At 41.1% G+C, this 21,008-nt stretch overlaps 1 protein-coding gene across 1 annotated transcript in view; it reads left to right on the top strand.

Moving 5' to 3' along the window:
• The window catches only part of SYNE1 (spectrin repeat containing nuclear envelope protein 1), a 455,684-nt gene that overhangs the window by 393,114 nt on the left and 41,562 nt on the right, over positions 1–21,008 (top strand). Inside the window, exons 129-130 of the mRNA XM_019638911.1 lie at positions 6,370–6,536; positions 20,806–20,968. Of these exons, the coding sequence (XP_019494456.1) occupies positions 6,370–6,536; positions 20,806–20,968 (330 nt within the window). The remainder of the gene's footprint in view (positions 1–6,369; positions 6,537–20,805; positions 20,969–21,008) is intronic.

Genomic DNA, 21,008 nt, shown 5'->3' on the forward strand with positions numbered 1-21,008 from the left:
CTGAGTACAAAATGTGTTTTGCATTGAATTTTTAAACCATCACCAAACACTGTCAGTTTTTTAGGGCAACAAAATGTGCTGAGTTACTTATAGGGCTCAGTAAATAGCATTCTAGTGTCATTTCCATACTTTCTAGACCTGCCCAGTCCAGAATGGCAATCACTAGCTACATGTGACTATTTAAATAAAATGAAATGGAGTACATTTAAGTTACAGTTTAATTTTAATTAAACTGGCCACATTTCCAGTGTTCAGTAACCACGTGAGGGTGGTGGCTACCTTATTAGACACTGCAGATTCAGAATATTTTCATCATCCCAGAGAGTTCAATGGCTCAGCACTGGCCTAGACAATCGAACGCATTTCTGAGCCCTTGGTTTTCACTGAGCGTCAACGTAAGAAACAGTCATCACTGTCATTTCTATAAAATTGTCTTCAATGATTCTGGCTCTCATTTTTTTCAGTGAACCCTACATAAAAGCCCCCCTAGCAACTTTTCTAGGGCTCAGAAGGAGCAGAAAACCTGTCCTTTAGGATTAGCCGTTCAGTGCTTCTTACAATAGACAGTGCATTATTGGACATTTCCCATCTGAGGATCTAGGCGAGTCAGACTCAAGTTGTTTGCTCTGTTGTAATGACTTTAAAAAAAATTAACTAGACTCTCTAAAATAAGTATATTCTTCTTCCATCTATCAAACCTAAATCCCCACCACCAAAATAAAAGCACACTTCAGTTATGTGACTCTTCTTCAATAACAGCTTTATTGAGATATAATTCACATGCCATACAACTCATCTGTCAAAAGTGTACAATTCGGTGACTCTTACTGTATTTACAGAGCCCGTGCATTCATCACCACAATCATTGTTAAAACCTTTTCATCAGCGCCAAATAAAAACCCCATTACCCATTAGCAATCACTTTTTCCCCTCCAACCTCCCTGCTTCCTCCAGCCCCAGGCAACCAGTAACCTGCTTTCTGTCTCTATAGATTTATTGGTCTGGACAGTTCATATACATGGAATCATGCACTGTGTGGTGTTCTGTCGCTGGTTGTGTTTAACCTATGTATATATTTATAATTCCCTTCAACATCGTATAGAAGCAGAGTAAAAATAAATGTAATTTATAAAAACTTTCAAATGCTTCCTGTGTATGACCTGAACATGTTGCTGCAGGGTACAGGTTGGCAAACTCTGCACAGGACCAGGTAGTAGAGATTTTACTGTGTCCCTGCTGAAACCCCTATGCCATTGTATCGCAAAACAGCCATAGAGGCTGGGTTCCCATAGCATTTATTTAAGGAAACAGGTGGGCAGCCATGATTTGCTGACATGGGCTCTCTGATATAAAGACGAAAAAGAAAATGATCCCTAACCAAATATGGATGATAAAGTAAGTATGCAGGTGGCCCCTCACCCTGGGGCCTTCCTCTGATATCTTCACACTCACTCCCCTGCCCCCAACCCCACCTGGCCAGATGAGGTCAGATTCTTTTTACCTGCTTACTAGGCTTTCTGCACTTCTTCATAGGTATCCCTAGACTGTAATACATATCTTGTGTGATCAGTTGATTCAAGTTTATTTTCTCTGCGAAAATAGAAGTGTATATCTAACTCGAGCACCAGCGTAACCCCAGAACAGTTCTTGGCACGTAGTGGTCACTCTGGGAGTTGTTGAGTGTCTCCAGTCTACAGTATAGGATGGAAAGTGCCATGCGTACCAAGAAGAATAAAGCAGGCTTAGGGCTTCAGCTGCCTGAGGTATACTGTGTGTCTGCTTCACCGACACTGCAGTGTGAGGCATGTTACTTATCTTCTCAGTACCCCGGTCACCCCATGTATAAAAGGGTATTAGGATTAGGGGAGATAGTACCTGACAACCACTTAGCACAGTGAGGTGCTCAATAAACGTCAGCTCCCATCCAAGAGGGGAGTTTGGAGGCTCCTCTCTCAAGGTAGGTAAACAGCATGTGCAGTGCAAGAAAGGTTTTGTGCAGCGGTAGCAGCTGCCCTCAGGCGGGATTTCGGTCTAACGGAGTTCTACCCACACTAGAGGAAAAAGAAGACTTCATTGTTGGAAGTTATGGCTGGTATTGCCTTGTGATAGTCAGTTCAGAGATGTCTGACCAAAATCAGGAATGCAGTGAGGCAGCAAGCACAGAAACAGCACAGAACTAGTCAGGAGTCCTGAGGTTGGCCCACCCTGTTCTAGCTGTGTGACCTAGGGCTTACTGCATAACCTCTCTGAACCTCAGGTTCCTCATTTTCAAAATGTTCATTAAAATAACTGCCATATCTCCAAAGAGGCAACACGGGAAAGGACCACGTGTACTATGAAATGCTGTATATGCCAGTCTTGTTCTTTTACATAGCTACAGAGTAGTCATAGTTTTGTGTGTGTTTTTTTTAAAGATTTTACTGGGGAATTGGGGGAGGGGAACAGCGCTGGAGAATCAGGGGAGGGGAACAGACAAGTTGCTGTCCTTTTGTTCTTCAGTCTAGTTGTAGAGGACGTTGCTTCACTGGCCCACGTTGGTATTATCATTGCACTCTTCCCGGGTGAGGCAGATCAGTCTCTGGCCTCTGGATGGCCGTTCACGGCAGCTCTTGGCAGCTCACACCGGCTGCCGGCCGCTCACACTGGCTGCTGGCCACACACGGTAGCTTATGGCAGCCCACTGCAGCAGGGACTGCAGCCTACGCCGACGCTGGCGACTCACGGCAGTCCAGCTCCAGGTCAAGCTGTTGTTCAGCATCTTAGCTGTAGAGGGTCCATCGTCACTGGCCCTCATGTGGGATCCAAACTGGGGCCCTGCTGCTCAGAGCTGGTGTCCCAAGCCAGCTCTTAACCAACGCGCCACTCAGCTGGCCCAGTCATAGTTTTAATATACCATTATTTATCCAGTATTTTCCCTATTGATGGACATAAATATTATTACCACTTTTTGCTATTACCATAATTGTGTCTTTAAAGCCTTGTATTTATAGTTTAATGAATTAAATATATTGTGCTAATGATAATGAGCATGGCAAAAAAATTTTTTTAACCCATGAGGAAAACTAAATAAAGAACAAAGAAATTAAACTAAGGAAATAATGGCAGAAATTTTAAAGATCAAGTTTTTTTAAATGTTAGCCATAATCAAGTAAAAATAAATTTGCCTACTGTTATGAATTCATGATCAATATATTCCTTTAACCGGGCTTATATTTACATTCCTGATTGTTAAAAATAACAGAAAATTGATTGTTTTTATTTTTAAAAATCATAATAGGATATATTTAAGTGGCAAGATTTGAAAAATAACTTTATTTATAACTAAGTCTTCTGGAGTATATATATTTCTTATGTAAAATACGTTTGCTGCTTTTACAAAGAAAACATGTTTCTCTTTTAAAGGCAATCAATTTACACAACCAGAACCAAATTTGTCTTGTTTTATTTTAGTTTCAGTTCATTATACGTATATGCCTTTTAAAAAGAACTTAGCAAATATTCACTATTTATTTATTTGTTATTTATTTGCATGTATGTATACTTTACTCCAAATAGCATTTAAAGCAGCCAGCATTAGTCACATTGTATTAAATTACCAGTAATTAATAAATTGGGAGCTTATTTTCTTTAAAAGCTTGAGTTATGAAATTAATAGAGACTCAGTGCAGAAAATTTGGAAACTCTTGAAATTCACAAAAGAAAAAAAGTTTCCTGAAATTTCACCAAGCAAATAAACAGTTACTTTTTTATTTTGTCATCTTAAAATGAACATGTTATTTTTGTCACTTGACATGATTATGTTTAAAAGGACAAAGGCTTTGAATATGTAAGGGGGAATAAAATTTCTTCATTATTTTTCATGCTCAAATAGTCTACTCAAAGGTAAAGACCATGTACTTTCCCACCGAGTAGCTTTTCCATCCCACTTTCCCAAACCACCCCTCAGGCTCCTACTCACACCATTTAGCTGGGCTATGAAATTGAAGAAAGAAAGAAGTTGCTCCTGTTTGCTACTGCAGTTGGCTGTACTTGTGAAGGTTCTGGTTGTTTGCATTTGGGTGATTTATCTTTTTCAAATATCCTGCCCCAGTTAACAAATAGCCCACAGAAAAGCAGACGGTCCTTCCAGAGCGACGGAGCGTCTGCAGCCCGTCTTATTTTTGATATCCTTCCTTCTTTAGACGTGGAGTCTCCCCCTCCTTGCTGATTACCCTGAGCCTGTTCCCCTTCTTACACTCGTGGCCTGCATTCCAGGAGATCAGGCCGGGCACATGTTAATGAATGTAGGTTTTATTTAGAAACATGACCACTTGTCACTGCTCAGTGTCATATTATCAGGCAGAGACTTAGCAACATTTGTCTAGAGTGAGCATTTTCATACTTCCATACACAGACGAGTGGAAACTGGGATCCTCACGCAGGATTTAGCCTTTTGCTCTGCAGACCTAACTTTTGCAAGTGGAAAACTTCATGGTGGTGGCAGAAAACCCGTGTGCTTTGAGGATGGCAGAGGACGGCTGTGTGGACGCAGATCTCCCAGACTGTAACTGCGATGTCACAAGGCAGGCATCTCCTTGAGTTTCTTCCGTTGTGCATAGCTTTCATGTTATGTGGGGTTTATAGGGTGGAGGCTGGAGCTTTACTCCATAATTGTGTTTGCCAGTGTTAAGTGGAGATGATTGGGGTTAGGAGGCTGTTGGCCATGGACTCCTGAGAGTTATTTGTTGGTTTGTTTTCTTGTCCCCCTACTGGGCGTGTGGAGCTGGATGAAAAGGTTAATGGACTTGGTTATGGCTTGGCATTCCAGTTGTCTCTAGTCTGTATGCGTCATCCGAGGGGTATGGCTACAGTAGAGAGCCTGAGACACAGGAAGGAGATTCAGAGAAAGATCCAGTAAAAAGATCCAGTCAGTCCATCATCTGCTATTTAAAGAATGGGCTCCTGATGAAATGGAAATTCAGCCTTAGCCAGTTCACAACTTGGTAGCTAAAAGCTTTTCTTTTATTAAATAAAAATCTACCCATTTTTTAAAGGGGCTAAAGGGTTTTGTGTGTGAGAGGAAGTGTTTCTGTTTAGGTTTGTCAGATAACTGACTAGTGTAAAGATTTTAAAACACATATGCAAAGGGTAGAAGTTTATGTCTAAAGTAGTAACTTGGTACATTATGCAAATGTTTATTTCATGATTTTTTTCAAGTTAGAATAATAGTATATCAAGAATTTTCTTTTTTTTAAATATTTTTCTTGTGACATAACATCCCCCAAATAAATTTCTGCTAATGAATAGAATTTACTAATGGTATTTTTGGTTCTATCTATTTAAAATGTAAATTTTTTTTATTTGTTTTGGTTTTCTGGATCTACTAAATTAGTGTGAAGGAAAGTAGTGACAGGTAGATAGGTAGGTAGGTAGGTAGGTATGTAGGTAGGTAGATACATAATATATATGTATGTGACACATAGATATTATATACTATGTATGTGTATATTTATATATTCATGTGACAATGTTAAGAATTAAGAAGATGGACGACTGGATTTAGTGGTAGAGTCCTTCTCCAGAAAGGTCAAGTGCCTATAATGCACGTTGGACTATAAGGAGAACCATCAGCTGCAGAGACAGGCTTGCTAACTTACCCAGGCTTGGGATGCCTGTAAACATCTATTATGAATTAGAATTCTGGGTGCTACCAAAAGGAGCGTTGCTCCAAGTTCTTATAATGATAGATAAATAAAAAATATTGTGACACTTTATCCAAGGATTTCCTTTAAAGAAGTAATGAGAAAAATACAGAACATTTCTTCTGAAAAAGAATGATCCTTGTCCTGTAGATAAGCTCAAAGGACAGATAAGCTCGAAGGAGATGTGTGGAGGGTTTCCTCACCTCTTTCCCTCAGTTCACATCTATCTGCTTCCCCCCAACACATACACACACACACACACACACACATATCTTATAAGTCCTTTGGGAGCTATTTGTATAAGGATTGATTCTAAATATAACATCAGGTTGGTGATTTCAGTCGTAAGGTATAATTTCCTATCATTAAAATCCTTTCAGTTTTGTCTTTTATATCTATGTAATGTATTTTTATTGTCTTTTAATGCCCATTTTATGTAATTAGAAAGCACCTTCCCCCCCATTCCCTATAGAACATCTATATGAAAATTCAATTGGAACTCTCATACGTGCTGAAAATAAAGGTTCCAGTAAAGTCTTGGGCACATGGACGGATATTCACATGGTGTTCCTCATGCCCAAATACTTCTAAGCAGTACAAAACTGTCAGTATCATGTTGTTAGCAGAGCCAGTCTGAATGTATCAAGAGTATGCTTTCTGACCTCTGTGACTGCTGTTCATCTTGCAGGATTATCAAGAGGAAATTGCCATTGCCCAAGAGAACAAAATACAGCTCCAACAAATGGGAGAACGACTTGCTAGAGCCAGCCATGAAAGCAAGGCCTCTGAGATTGAATACAAGCTTGGAAAGGTCAACGACCGGTGGCAGCATCTCCTGGATCTCATGGCAGCCAGGTAAAAAGAACCCTCGTCAGTAGACACGTGTGTGATGGATTTTAAAGCGTTCAGTCCGCCTTTCATTTCAGCTAAAGATAATCCACTAAATCTCACTCTCTTCTCTCTCCCACCATTTTAGTTCATGTTTTTCTCATAAATGTCACTTCCGTTAACTTTCAAATTCTCCCTATTTCATAAATCTAATGATGTTTGCATTTATCTGAAAGAAATTCATATTTAAACAAAATTCATTCCCAAAAGAAAATTTTCTAGTTGAGGCCTTTATGAGTATTCAACCGTCTATAAATAAGGAAGAAAGTGAACTGTAGTAGCAAAAAAAGAAGTTATCACATTCTTACTGTATTTCTGGTTAACAAGGAATAAAGCTAATTATTGTCACTCTGCTTAGTTGTAGAAATAATCTGCTTCATTATTGTAATTATAATTTTTGCTTAGCTTTTAATGATAACTATAAGTGTCTGCCTCATATCTGAGAGGAATATTACATTCAGTTTCTGTCGCGGAAGGTCAGGGTGAGTAAAAGATAAAATCAAAAAGAAAAAATATAGAAGGGTCTTTACTAGCACATAAAAGTCTGATGTAACTGAGTGAGGCGCTATGTTATTTAATATAAAAAGAGAGAGAAACTTAGTAAACACTTTATTTTGGGTGAACTTCCTTTCATGTTGGAATATAGACTCCATGAAGGCAGGCATCTCTGTCCATCCTGTTCATTGTGTAGCACGAACACCAAGAACAGTGCCTGGATGTAATTTGGGCTCAATAAATGAATGAATGGAAGGATGAATGAATGAATGAATACTTGAATATTTGAATGGATCTTCTTCTTTATGGCAGTTAGAAGAGCTGGAATATAACATGCTTCTGATCCACAGCCGTTTTGGAGCTATCCCCAATATGCTGCTTTTTTTTTTTTTTTAAGAGAATTTATTTATTTATTTATTTATGGAATTGGGGGAGGGGAACAGTGTTGGGGAATTGGGGAAGGGGACCAGCCAAGTTGTTCTTCAGTCTTCATTGTGGAGGGCACCAGCTGCCATCTGGCTGCCCATGGGCAGCTCGTGGCCTCTAAGCTCAAGGTGCTGTGTTACAGTCTTAGTTGCGGGTGGGCGTAGCCACCATCCCATGGAGGAGTCGAACCCAGCAGCCTTGTTGTTAAGAGCGCATGCTCTATCCACTGAGCCATTCGGGTGGCAGCTCAGCTCAAGGTGATGAGTTCAGTCTTGGTTATGGGTGAGCGTAGCCCACCATCAAACAGGCAATCTTGTTGTTACACCAGCTGAGCCATCCTGCCACCTGTTGGCAGCTCAGCGACAGCTCGGCTCAGGTGCAGCATCACTGGCCCATGTGGGAATCTAACCGGCGGCTCTGTAACTCAGAGCGCCCACTCTTAAGCCAACTCTTACCCAGCTGAGCCATTCGGCCTACCCCTGCAATATGCTTTTTGATCTGGGTTTCTTCCCTTAGCCATGCTGTGTAAAGGCAAACCCGAAACAGTCCCTTTTGAATTCTGTGTGCCCACAAAAACCTCATGTGGGCATAACAATTCCATGCGTTAATCTTGAAAACATTTAGTATATGTTTTTTGTATAAGGGACTTATTAAAGAGGATCTAATTCAAGAAGAAGGTGAAATTATAATTTATTTATTTATTTTTTATTTTATTTTTTAATTGGGGATGTGGGGGAGGGGAACAGCATTGGGGAATCAGGGAAGGGGAACAGACAAGTTGCTGTCCTTTTGTTCTTCAGTCTAATTTTAGAGGACATCGCTTCACTGTCCCGTGTTGGTATTATCATTGCGCTCTTCCCGGGTGAGGCAGTTGCTTGCCAGCCATTGCACGGCGGCTGACAGCAGCTCACAAAAGCTCACGCTAGCTACCAGCCAGCCCCACTGCAGACTACATCGTCACTGGTGACTCACGGCAGCCCAGCCCCAGGCCAAACTGTTGTTCACCATCTTAGCTGTAGAGGGCACAGCATCACTGGTCCTCATATGTGGGATCCGAACCGGGGCACTGCTGCTCAGAGCTGGCGTCCCAAGCAGCTCCTAACCAACCCACCACTCGGCTGGCCCAATAATTTATTTGTTAATGAAACAGATGGAACAAAAGTTTACCTGTTTTCAAAATGTTTAGCAATAACCCTGGTGATAGCTAACATTTATTGAACCCGCAGTTTGTGCCAGTGATGATGCTGCAAGCTTCATATGCACCGTCTCGTGTGTCGTTCACAACACCTTTTGAAGTGGGTGTTATTATTATATCCATTTTCCCAATGCAGAGACTGAGGCTTAGGTTTGTCCGTGGTCACACCTGTGCTGAGTCCACAGCCCAGGTACACTGCACTCTCCTCCCTGCCACACATGATGGAAGCATACGCATGGTTCAGTTTCAACTACTCAGTTTTTAGGCATATGTAGGTTTCAGAATCCCAGTGCTATGTTTAGGATTCTTAGTTGCTGATAAAATTTTATTTCAGAAAGAGAAATTAAAGCACTTTGTACTATAAATACCCTTCTTAGGGAAGCCACCCTCTTGGTAAACATCACCGGACTCTTTCGATCAGATTATGACTCATGGAAGAACTTTTCTGTCTGGTTGTTCAAGTGAGACTTTTCTAGATGTTATTTAGTTTATTTTTCCCAAAGACACATTAGTAAACTCGAGTTAATTCAGTATTTATAACGCGCACACACACTAGAGTCACTAAAATGCTCGTATGTTTCTACTTTTGTGGAATCTCACCATATAGATATAACGCCTATGGGAGACTCTTGTATATATGTTGTCCATTTCTAATTGCCTCCTTCCGAAGTGGACCAGATGATATGTTGACCAGTCATTTATCCTGGAGTTTAATGCCACACTGGATTCATAGCCTCTCCTAAATGACCCTCCGCCATCACATTTGCTTTCCATTTCCTTGTTCATCAGAGCTTCACTCATGCACAGACTCAATGACCACTTCCCGCATCCTTCTTCCACTAGGACCTGCCAGCTGCAGTATTAAGTTTCTATGATTCAGTCTCGTTCACCACTCTTCCCACTTTCAACTTCTTTTTCGTACTAGTTCATTAAGGTAGAACATAACCAAGTTATGCCTTTTGATATTTCTGTGTGCTTTTGAGCTCTGCTGGGAATGGAGAGGTTATTGTTGAAGATGATCATATTTTCAGGTGAACAGCTTTGATTCAATGATAATAATCCTATCACTACATACAAATAGAATGCATAGTTGTGAGTCAATTTCCTATCAGTTAGACCATCCTGAGTACAAAATGTGTTTTGCATTGAATTTTTAAACCATCACCAAACACTGTCAGTTTTTTAGGGCAACAAAATGTGCTGAGTTACTTATAGGGCTCAGTAAATAGCATTCTAGTGTCATTTCCATACTTTCTAGACCTGCCCAGTCCAGAATGGCAATCACTAGCTACATGTGACTATTTAAATAAAATGAAATGGAGTACATTTAAGTTACAGTTTAATTTTAATTAAACTGGCCACATTTCCAGTGTTCAGTAACCACGTGAGGGTGGTGGCTACCTTATTAGACACTGCAGATTCAGAATATTTTCATCATCCCAGAGAGTTCAATGGCTCAGCACTGGCCTAGACAATCGAACGCATTTCTGAGCCCTTGGTTTTCACTGAGCGTCAACGTAAGAAACAGTCATCACTGTCATTTCTATAAAATTGTCTTCAATGATTCTGGCTCTCATTTTTTTCAGTGAACCCTACATAAAAGCCCCCCTAGCAACTTTTCTAGGGCTCAGAAGGAGCAGAAAACCTGTCCTTTAGGATTAGCCGTTCAGTGCTTCTTACAATAGACAGTGCATTATTGGACATTTCCCATCTGAGGATCTAGGCGAGTCAGACTCAAGTTGTTTGCTCTGTTGTAATGACTTTAAAAAAAATTAACTAGACTCTCTAAAATAAGTATATTCTTCTTCCATCTATCAAACCTAAATCCCCACCACCAAAATAAAAGCACACTTCAGTTATGTGACTCTTCTTCAATAACAGCTTTATTGAGATATAATTCACATGCCATACAACTCATCTGTCAAAAGTGTACAATTCGGTGACTCTTACTGTATTTACAGAGCCCGTGCATTCATCACCACAATCATTGTTAAAACCTTTTCATCAGCGCCAAATAAAAACCCCATTACCCATTAGCAATCACTTTTTCCCCTCCAACCTCCCTGCTTCCTCCAGCCCCAGGCAACCAGTAACCTGCTTTCTGTCTCTATAGATTTATTGGTCTGGACAGTTCATATACATGGAATCATGCACTGTGTGGTGTTCTGTCGCTGGTTGTGTTTAACCTATGTATATATTTATAATTCCCTTCAACATCGTATAGAAGCAGAGTAAAAATAAATGTAATTTATAAAAACTTTCAAATGCTTCCTGTGTATGACCTGAACATGTTGCTGCAGGGTACAGGTTGGCAAACTCTGCACAGGACCAGGTAGTAGAGATTTTACTGTGTCCCTGCTGAAACCCCTATGCCATTGTATCGCAAAACAGCCATAGAGGCTGGGTTCCCATAGCATTTATTTAAGGAAACAGGTGGGCAGCCATGATTTGCTGACATGGGCTCTCTGATATAAAGACGAAAAAGAAAATGATCCCTAACCAAATATGGATGATAAAGTAAGTATGCAGGTGGCCCCTCACCCTGGGGCCTTCCTCTGATATCTTCACACTCACTCCCCTGCCCCCCACCCCACCTGGCCAGATGAGGTCAGATTCTTTTTACCTGCTTACTAGGCTTTCTGCACTTCTTCATAGGTATCCCTAGACTGTAATACATATCTTGTGTGATCAGTTGATTCAAGTTTATTTTCTCTGCGAAAATAGAAGTGTATATCTAACTCGAGCACCAGCGTAACCCCAGAACAGTTCTTGGCACGTAGTGGTCACTCTGGGAGTTGTTGAGTGTCTCCAGTCTACAGTATAGGATGGAAAGTGCCATGCGTACCAAGAAGAATAAAGCAGGCTTAGGGCTTCAGCTGCCTGAGGTATACTGTGTGTCTGCTTCACCGACACTGCAGTGTGAGGCATGTTACTTATCTTCTCAGTACCCCGGTCACCCCATGTATAAAAGGGTATTAGGATTAGGGGAGATAGTACCTGACAACCACTTAGCACAGTGAGGTGCTCAATAAACGTCAGCTCCCATCCAAGAGGGGAGTTTGGAGGCTCCTCTCTCAAGGTAGGTAAACAGCATGTGCAGTGCAAGAAAGGTTTTGTGCAGCGGTAGCAGCTGCCCTCAGGCGGGATTTCGGTCTAACGGAGTTCTACCCACACTAGAGGAAAAAGAAGACTTCATTGTTGGAAGTTATGGCTGGTATTGCCTTGTGATAGTCAGTTCAGAGATGTCTGACCAAAATCAGGAATGCAGTGAGGCAGCAAGCACAGAAACAGCACAGAACTAGTCAGGAGTCCTGAGGTTGGCCCACCCTGTTCTAGCTGTGTGACCTAGGGCTTACTGCATAACCTCTCTGAACCTCAGGTTCCTCATTTTCAAAATGTTCATTAAAATAACTGCCATATCTCCAAAGAGGCAACACGGGAAAGGACCACGTGTACTATGAAATGCTGTATATGCCAGTCTTGTTCTTTTACATAGCTACAGAGTAGTCATAGTTTTGTGTGTGTTTTTTTTAAAGATTTTACTGGGGAATTGGGGGAGGGGAACAGCGCTGGAGAATCAGGGGAGGGGAACAGACAAGTTGCTGTCCTTTTGTTCTTCAGTCTAGTTGTAGAGGACGTTGCTTCACTGGCCCACGTTGGTATTATCATTGCACTCTTCCCGGGTGAGGCAGATCAGTCTCTGGCCTCTGGATGGCCGTTCACGGCAGCTCTTGGCAGCTCACACCGGCTGCCGGCCGCTCACACTGGCTGCTGGCCACACACGGTAGCTTATGGCAGCCCACTGCAGCAGGGACTGCAGCCTACGCCGACGCTGGCGACTCACGGCAGTCCAGCTCCAGGTCAAGCTGTTGTTCAGCATCTTAGCTGTAGAGGGTCCATCGTCACTGGCCCTCATGTGGGATCCAAACTGGGGCCCTGCTGCTCAGAGCTGGTGTCCCAAGCCAGCTCTTAACCAACGCGCCACTCAGCTGGCCCAGTCATAGTTTTAATATACCATTATTTATCCAGTATTTTCCCTATTGATGGACATAAATATTATTACCACTTTTTGCTATTACCATAATTGTGTCTTTAAAGCCTTGTATTTATAGTTTAATGAATTAAATATATTGTGCTAATGATAATGAGCATGGCAAAAAAATTTTTTTAACCCATGAGGAAAACTAAATAAAGAACAAAGAAATTAAACTAAGGAAATAATGGCAGAAATTTTAAAGATCAAGTTTTTTTAAATGTTAGCCATAATCAAGTAAAAATAAATTTGCCTACTGTTATGAATTCATGATCAATATATTCCTTTAACCGGGCTTATATTTACATTCCTGATTGTTAAAAATAACAGAAAATTGATTGTTTTTATTTTTAAAAATCATAATAGGATATATTTAAGTGGCAAGATTTGAAAAATAACTTTATTTATAACTAAGTCTTCTGGAGTATATATATTTCTTATGTAAAATACGTTTGCTGCTTTTACAAAGAAAACATGTTTCTCTTTTAAAGGCAATCAATTTACACAACCAGAACCAAATTTGTCTTGTTTTATTTTAGTTTCAGTTCATTATACGTATATGCCTTTTAAAAAGAACTTAGCAAATATTCACTATTTATTTATTTGTTATTTATTTGCATGTATGTATACTTTACTCCAAATAGCATTTAAAGCAGCCAGCATTAGTCACATTGTATTAAATTACCAGTAATTAATAAATTGGGAGCTTATTTTCTTTAAAAGCTTGAGTTATGAAATTAATAGAGACTCAGTGCAGAAAATTTGGAAACTCTTGAAATTCACAAAAGAAAAAAAGTTTCCTGAAATTTCACCAAGCAAATAAACAGTTACTTTTTTATTTTGTCATCTTAAAATGAACATGTTATTTTTGTCACTTGACATGATTATGTTTAAAAGGACAAAGGCTTTGAATATGTAAGGGGGAATAAAATTTCTTCATTATTTTTCATGCTCAAATAGTCTACTCAAAGGTAAAGACCATGTACTTTCCCACCGAGTAGCTTTTCCATCCCACTTTCCCAAACCACCCCTCAGGCTCCTACTCACACCATTTAGCTGGGCTATGAAATTGAAGAAAGAAAGAAGTTGCTCCTGTTTGCTACTGCAGTTGGCTGTACTTGTGAAGGTTCTGGTTGTTTGCATTTGGGTGATTTATCTTTTTCAAATATCCTGCCCCAGTTAACAAATAGCCCACAGAAAAGCAGACGGTCCTTCCAGAGCGACGGAGCGTCTGCAGCCCGTCTTATTTTTGATATCCTTCCTTCTTTAGACGTGGAGTCTCCCCCTCCTTGCTGATTACCCTGAGCCTGTTCCCCTTCTTACACTCGTGGCCTGCATTCCAGGAGATCAGGCCGGGCACATGTTAATGAATGTAGGTTTTATTTAGAAACATGACCACTTGTCACTGCTCAGTGTCATATTATCAGGCAGAGACTTAGCAACATTTGTCTAGAGTGAGCATTTTCATACTTCCATACACAGACGAGTGGAAACTGGGATCCTCACGCAGGATTTAGCCTTTTGCTCTGCAGACCTAACTTTTGCAAGTGGAAAACTTCATGGTGGTGGCAGAAAACCCGTGTGCTTTGAGGATGGCAGAGGACGGCTGTGTGGACGCAGATCTCCCAGACTGTAACTGCGATGTCACAAGGCAGGCATCTCCTTGAGTTTCTTCCGTTGTGCATAGCTTTCATGTTATGTGGGGTTTATAGGGTGGAGGCTGGAGCTTTACTCCATAATTGTGTTTGCCAGTGTTAAGTGGAGATGATTGGGGTTAGGAGGCTGTTGGCCATGGACTCCTGAGAGTTATTTGTTGGTTTGTTTTCTTGTCCCCCTACTGGGCGTGTGGAGCTGGATGAAAAGGTTAATGGACTTGGTTATGGCTTGGCATTCCAGTTGTCTCTAGTCTGTATGCGTCATCCGAGGGGTATGGCTACAGTAGAGAGCCTGAGACACAGGAAGGAGATTCAGAGAAAGATCCAGTAAAAAGATCCAGTCAGTCCATCATCTGCTATTTAAAGAATGGGCTCCTGATGAAATGGAAATTCAGCCTTAGCCAGTTCACAACTTGGTAGCTAAAAGCTTTTCTTTTATTAAATAAAAATCTACCCATTTTTTAAAGGGGCTAAAGGGTTTTGTGTGTGAGAGGAAGTGTTTCTGTTTAGGTTTGTCAGATAACTGACTAGTGTAAAGATTTTAAAACACATATGCAAAGGGTAGAAGTTTATGTCTAAAGTAGTAACTTGGTACATTATGCAAATGTTTATTTCATGATTTTTTTCAAGTTAGAATAATAGTATATCAAGAATTTTCTTTTTTTTAAATATTTTTCTTGTGACATAACATCCCCCAAATAAATTTCTGCTAATGAATAGAATTTACTAATGGTATTTTTGGTTCTATCTATTTAAAATGTAAATTTTTTTTATTTGTTTTGGTTTTCTGGATCTACTAAATTAGTGTGAAGGAAAGTAGTGACAGGTAGATAGGTAGGTAGGTAGGTAGGTATGTAGGTAGGTAGATACATAATATATATGTATGTGACACATAGATATTATATACTATGTATGTGTATATTTATATATTCATGTGACAATGTTAAGAATTAAGAAGATGGACGACTGGATTTAGTGGTAGAGTCCTTCTCCAGAAAGGTCAAGTGCCTATAATGCACGTTGGACTATAAGGAGAACCATCAGCTGCAGAGACAGGCTTGCTAACTTACCCAGGCTTGGGATGCCTGTAAACATCTATTATGAATTAGAATTCTGGGTGCTACCAAAAGGAGCGTTGCTCCAAGTTCTTATAATGATAGATAAATAAAAAATATTGTGACACTTTATCCAAGGATTTCCTTTAAAGAAGTAATGAGAAAAATACAGAACATTTCTTCTGAAAAAGAATGATCCTTGTCCTGTAGATAAGCTCAAAGGACAGATAAGCTCGAAGGAGATGTGTGGAGGGTTTCCTCACCTCTTTCCCTCAGTTCACATCTATCTGCTTCCCCCCAACACATACACACACACACACACACACACATACGTACTTTGCTATTTGCCGTCAAATACACTTCTAGAAAGAATGAGAAAAGAGAACCACTGAAACGTTCACCCCATTGACTTTACCAAGATTTACACGTTCATTTGAAAGAGGAACCTGTGTCTAACGGGCTCTATGAACGAGCATTTCCGTGTCACAATGCCCTTGACACATTGCACACTGGCTGCTCTGACTATTGGCACTCGTTCAGCATTCTACAAGATAACTAACCCTGCAAACTGTCGGGCTGGTGTAGACAGGATCCAGTGGGACCGTGTTTACTCACATCCCTTTGTGCCTTGGATCCTTTGGTGATTTTTGTGAGTCAATTTTGAACCAAGAAAAGGAATGAATTTCAGTACTTTGCAAAGGGACCATTTGCAGATGTTGGACCTAGAGGAAAATTTAAGGATACAACTCATTGATATCAAATAAATTTAAAAATAAATGAAACTGTGTTAACTGAGTAAAAATACTTTATTTGGAATACTAATGATTAATGTTTAAAAGGCATTTAAATAGTGCCCAACTTTGTGCAAGGCTTAGTATGGCAGGGGAAAAGGAAAACCAAAAATGGAACCTCACAGTTCCAGCTTTCCAAGGAGCTTACCATGGGGGAGAGGCACTTGTGCATAAATAATTCCAGGGAGTTCAAATAAGGGTAAGAAGGAAGCAAGCACTGAGGTACCCTTCCAGCCTCTGGCTTTAAACAAAATCCTGATGATATTATAAGGCTGCTGTAAAACCACATCGCAAAGCATAGGCCACACTCAGATCTTAACCAAATCTGGCGACAGGAAGCAAGTCACGTGGAAGAGGTTCCCTGGACAACGTTCCTACTGGGGTAGAGCCGGGACAGACATCTCAGGGCAATGAGCCACTCTACAGTCCTGGGCCAGTGGGTTTGCAGGTTGTAGACTGTCCTTTCAGTCTGAGCCACCAAAGCAGGATGACCAGGGGCGCGTAAAATTCCAAGCCCATGCCATGGTCATTGGGGGGATGTGCACCCTGAGCTTTGCACCCAGTAGCCATTCTAAAACTGTCATTCACTGACTGACACTCGAGTATCCGTACTGTCATATGTGAGAGAAAGGTGAATGGATTGTACGTAAAAGTTCTTGGAATTATTGTTCAAGGCCAATACCTTGAAATGCCCTGGGGACAGCGTACAATTTATATTCATGAAGCTGATTAGAGAAATCTTATCTTGAAAGGAATTATGACTTATGATAAGCATGTTGCAGCACATGCTTGCCATTCCCTAATCAATAGACGATGCTGTAGAATACGAACATAATTTTTAAATACACTTCTTTTTTCAAACAATAAGATAATGCATCTATGGGTGCTTTTATGAATGGAAACATTATTCAACGATAGACACTATTATTATCATAAGTAATGAAATATAGTCATTATTATTAAAAACTGACCATACTGGAAATCTTTTTTAAAGCATTTGTGTGACAAAGAAACTGTAATAGAAGTGGGGATATCAGCCTTCTGCAATTAAACATAAATAAAAATGCTCAAAATGCTTTGACTATGAGATGTTTTCTTCACAGCAGTGGCTGTTGACCAGAGAAGCCCATCAGAGTCAGCTGGGGAAGTGTGTGGAGGAGGTGGGAAGAGACTGAGCCCGTAACCATCCTAGCTCTTTACTATTTGAAAGTAGTAGAGCTGAGAAGTGCTTGATGACGCTGAGTACAAGTTGTCAGTCTTTGAGAATGTTCTATGGCAGATCTCTGCCTTGAAATGCATCACATCCCTACAATTTTAAAAGTCATGTTGCTCTTGATATTTTTTGTAAGCAGGTACCTGTGTATAATTGAGCCACACTGACACCTCAGAGATTGGAGTATTTTGCTTACCTGGCATTCATAGATTATGACCAGTGTCTGTAAGGTGATCACATTTCCTGAGCCAAAAGGCAGGACTTAGGGTCAAAATGCAAAACTGAATTTTAAGTGAGGGCTGTACTAGAAATCATTGACCATGTGCTTATACCCCCCCCCCCCCCATCACCTTTCTTTCTGGAGCAATCTATGCAAACTCAGCCATGACAGGCCCTCACCAGGAATCCAATGATGGGTTTTTCCTGCTCTTGCTTGAGAATAATGGAGTTGAGAAATACTGTGTGACCCTCCCAAACTCCTGCGCACACCCTGCCCTCACTTGGGGAAACACCTTTCAAAACTGTGTATCACTGCCCTGTGCCTTTCACCGTCTGCTCGGCATCCTTGTTCCACCATCTGTACTCATCTGTAATTTCCCTCTTCCTTTTCTTCTGTCTTTGGCCTCTTCTTCATGATTCCTTATTCTCTGCCTCAAAACATTCTAAAGCTATTCTAAATATTAAACCACATCAAACAAAACAAACAGATCCATGCCTCCTAGTAACCGGATCATTCTGTAGGATCCAAACCCTATTTATACAACCTTCACTGCCTACTTTCCTGAAATAATGAACAACATTCCCTTACCATAAGTATATTTCTTAACCCAAATACAGTCTGTTTTCTGTTTCCCCAGCCCTGGATGAACTACTCACTTAGGGTCAGCAGAGACCTTCTAACTGTCAGGTCATGGGCCCTCTTTTTAGTCTTTGTCGTACCATCCTGCTCAGCACTTGACCAAGTAGACCAGCAGTGCCCCCAACTTTAGTCTGCATGCAACTCATCTGGAGTGCTTATTAAAAATGCAAATCCACTGGCCACAAGCACTGAGTTTCTGATTCGGGTTGGGACCTAGGAATCTGCATTTATAAGAAGCAAACCAGGTGAATAGGATGGAGGAGACATTCGGCTCACACTTTAACCAACACTTCTTTTTTTATCAACCAACACTTCTTTTTTTATCGAATATATTTGACATATTGTGTAGATTTAAGGTACACAACATGTTACTTTGATATATTTATATTTTGTAATGTGATTGCCATTGGAGCGATATCTATCATGTCGCATAATCATAGTACAATACTGTTGGCCATATTCATTATACTGTGCATTGGATCTTTACGGCTTGTACTATTTATTGCAAGTTTGTACCCTTAAACAATGTACAATCTTATCACCCCACCAAGCTTTCTTCTTGAAACTTTTCCTGCCTTTAGTTTCATGCTACACTTTCCTGGTTCCCCTCCTTCCTTTCTGATTACCTTTTCTTTGTCTGTGATTCCTCCTTCTTTAACCATGTATTAAAATGTATTCTCCTTAGTCCACACCCTTTCTTTCATAGGGTTTCAACTCTGTGCTAACAGCACCTAACCCAATGCAATCAACTCTGTCCTCTCCTCTGGACCGAAGAACTGTATTTCCACACATGCCTACTCGATCCTCCGACTCATTGTATCCCAAGCTTAATGCACCACGAATCCCAAGGACTCGCTCCTCATCTTATATGCTCTGAGGTGGCAGCATCCACCTACTCACCCAACTGGAAAGCGCATCATTTTTAACGCCTCTGCCTCACATCATGCCAATTCGTGCATTTAGCCATCCAGCCCTCGCCTCGATCCGCACTGTTTCCCAAGTGTAGGCTTTCATGGAAGTTGTTTGGACTGTTCTGTTTACTTCTTCAACAGGCTCTCACAATAGCCTTACTTCAAACTTCCATGTACTCAAAATGAGAAACTGATCTTATCACTCCTTTGCTAGTAAATCTTGGCAATGTTCCTATTTATCTTTAACACTGCATCCAAAACCATTCTCGTGTATCTGCAGGATCTTTATAATCTTCCTCCAGTCTACCCGTCAGCCTTATCACTTACCGCTTCGTCATCTCTTCTGCTTTCCCGTCCTCTCTACCCGCCATCGACCTGGCATTACAACACCCTTTGCCCTCAAAACCTCTGCTTTTCTTCTTTATGTTTCATAGTCCAGAAATGTTCTGCTTGGCTTTTAGCCACCTCTCAAGATGCAGCACAAATGTTATTTCCTCACTTCTCCTGTTTCCTCAAAGCCTAAGCTCCTCAGTGACCAGGACAAAACTGTAGCCATCACTGTGTTTCCATCATGCAGACCATGACTACCTAGCACCATCAATGTCTGTAGAAGGAATAAAGGCGTGAACAATGGTGAATGGACGAATGAATGATTACCCGAATGATGGCCAGAGAGTTGACCACTCCTTATGTATTAGTCAGAGACTTGATTCATTTCTTTACTTTAGTTCTTACCACACTGCGTGACATTTCATTTTTTGTAAGCCCAGATTTCCAGTCAGATTGGATATTTCATTAGGAAAACAAGTCTTGCTTATTTTCTCTGCCCGACATCTTACACGTAAGGTTCTTACACATGATTGCTACATAAATGGCAGCCTTAAACAAATAGGTGTGTACTCCTTCCTGGAAAGAATGAGAAAACATTTTTTAAGCATGCTGTGTAGTGCATACTGGACTGAAGCAGGCCTGCAGGTGGAGGAGTGGGTCATGGTCGGGCTTGCACTGCCCTGGGTCTTACCTTCTAACAGGTCCTCAGTTACCTTTACTGTGGTCTGGCTTTGGTCAAACGCAGGTTGTGAAGTTCAGTGCTCGCTCCCTGATAGTTTACCTTAAGTGTGCTTCCTGCTTTTAACTGAGTCTCTGCCACAACAGTGCTGAAATGCATCCCACTGGAGCTGAATTGATCAAAACTGTGGATTTATTATCTGGTCTGGGGACAAATCATTGGAAATGTTAATTTTTTTCTCCCAGGTACTCTTCATAGCAGTATAAATTAGTATGAGGTTTCTATCCCAGTTATCAGATTACAGCTGTGGTTGAATATAATCGGAGCTAATATGTATTAAATATTTCCCATGTTCCCTGCGTTGTTCGACTGTTAAGTCTCACACGTACTCCTACCTCATCTCCGTTTTATAGATGAGGAAACAGACACAGAAGGTCGCCACCACGGCCCAAAGTCCCCCAGCCAGCAGGTGGCTGAGCCCGGATGCGCTTTGGCTTTGGGCACTGTGGGTTGAGACCCAGAGCTCACTTCTGCTCAGGAGGGAGACATGAGCGGGGCCTTTCATTGAAGCCGATGCCTCCCCTCTGCCCACAGGGTGAAAAAGCTGAAGGAGACGCTGGTCGCTGTACAGCAGCTGGATAAGAACATGAGCAGCCTGAGGACGTGGCTGGCTCGCATCGAGTCCGAGCTGGCCAAGCCCATCGTCTATGAGTCCTGTGACTCGGAAGAAATACAGAGAAAGCTGAGCGAGCAGCAGGTAACGCTTAGAACAGCTGAAGAGGGAGAATAGGCTATTG

Source organism: Hipposideros armiger, unplaced genomic scaffold (assembly GCF_001890085.2).
Source record: "Hipposideros armiger isolate ML-2016 unplaced genomic scaffold, ASM189008v1 scaffold_41, whole genome shotgun sequence".
Lineage (NCBI taxonomy): Eukaryota > Metazoa > Chordata > Mammalia > Chiroptera > Hipposideridae > Hipposideros > Hipposideros armiger.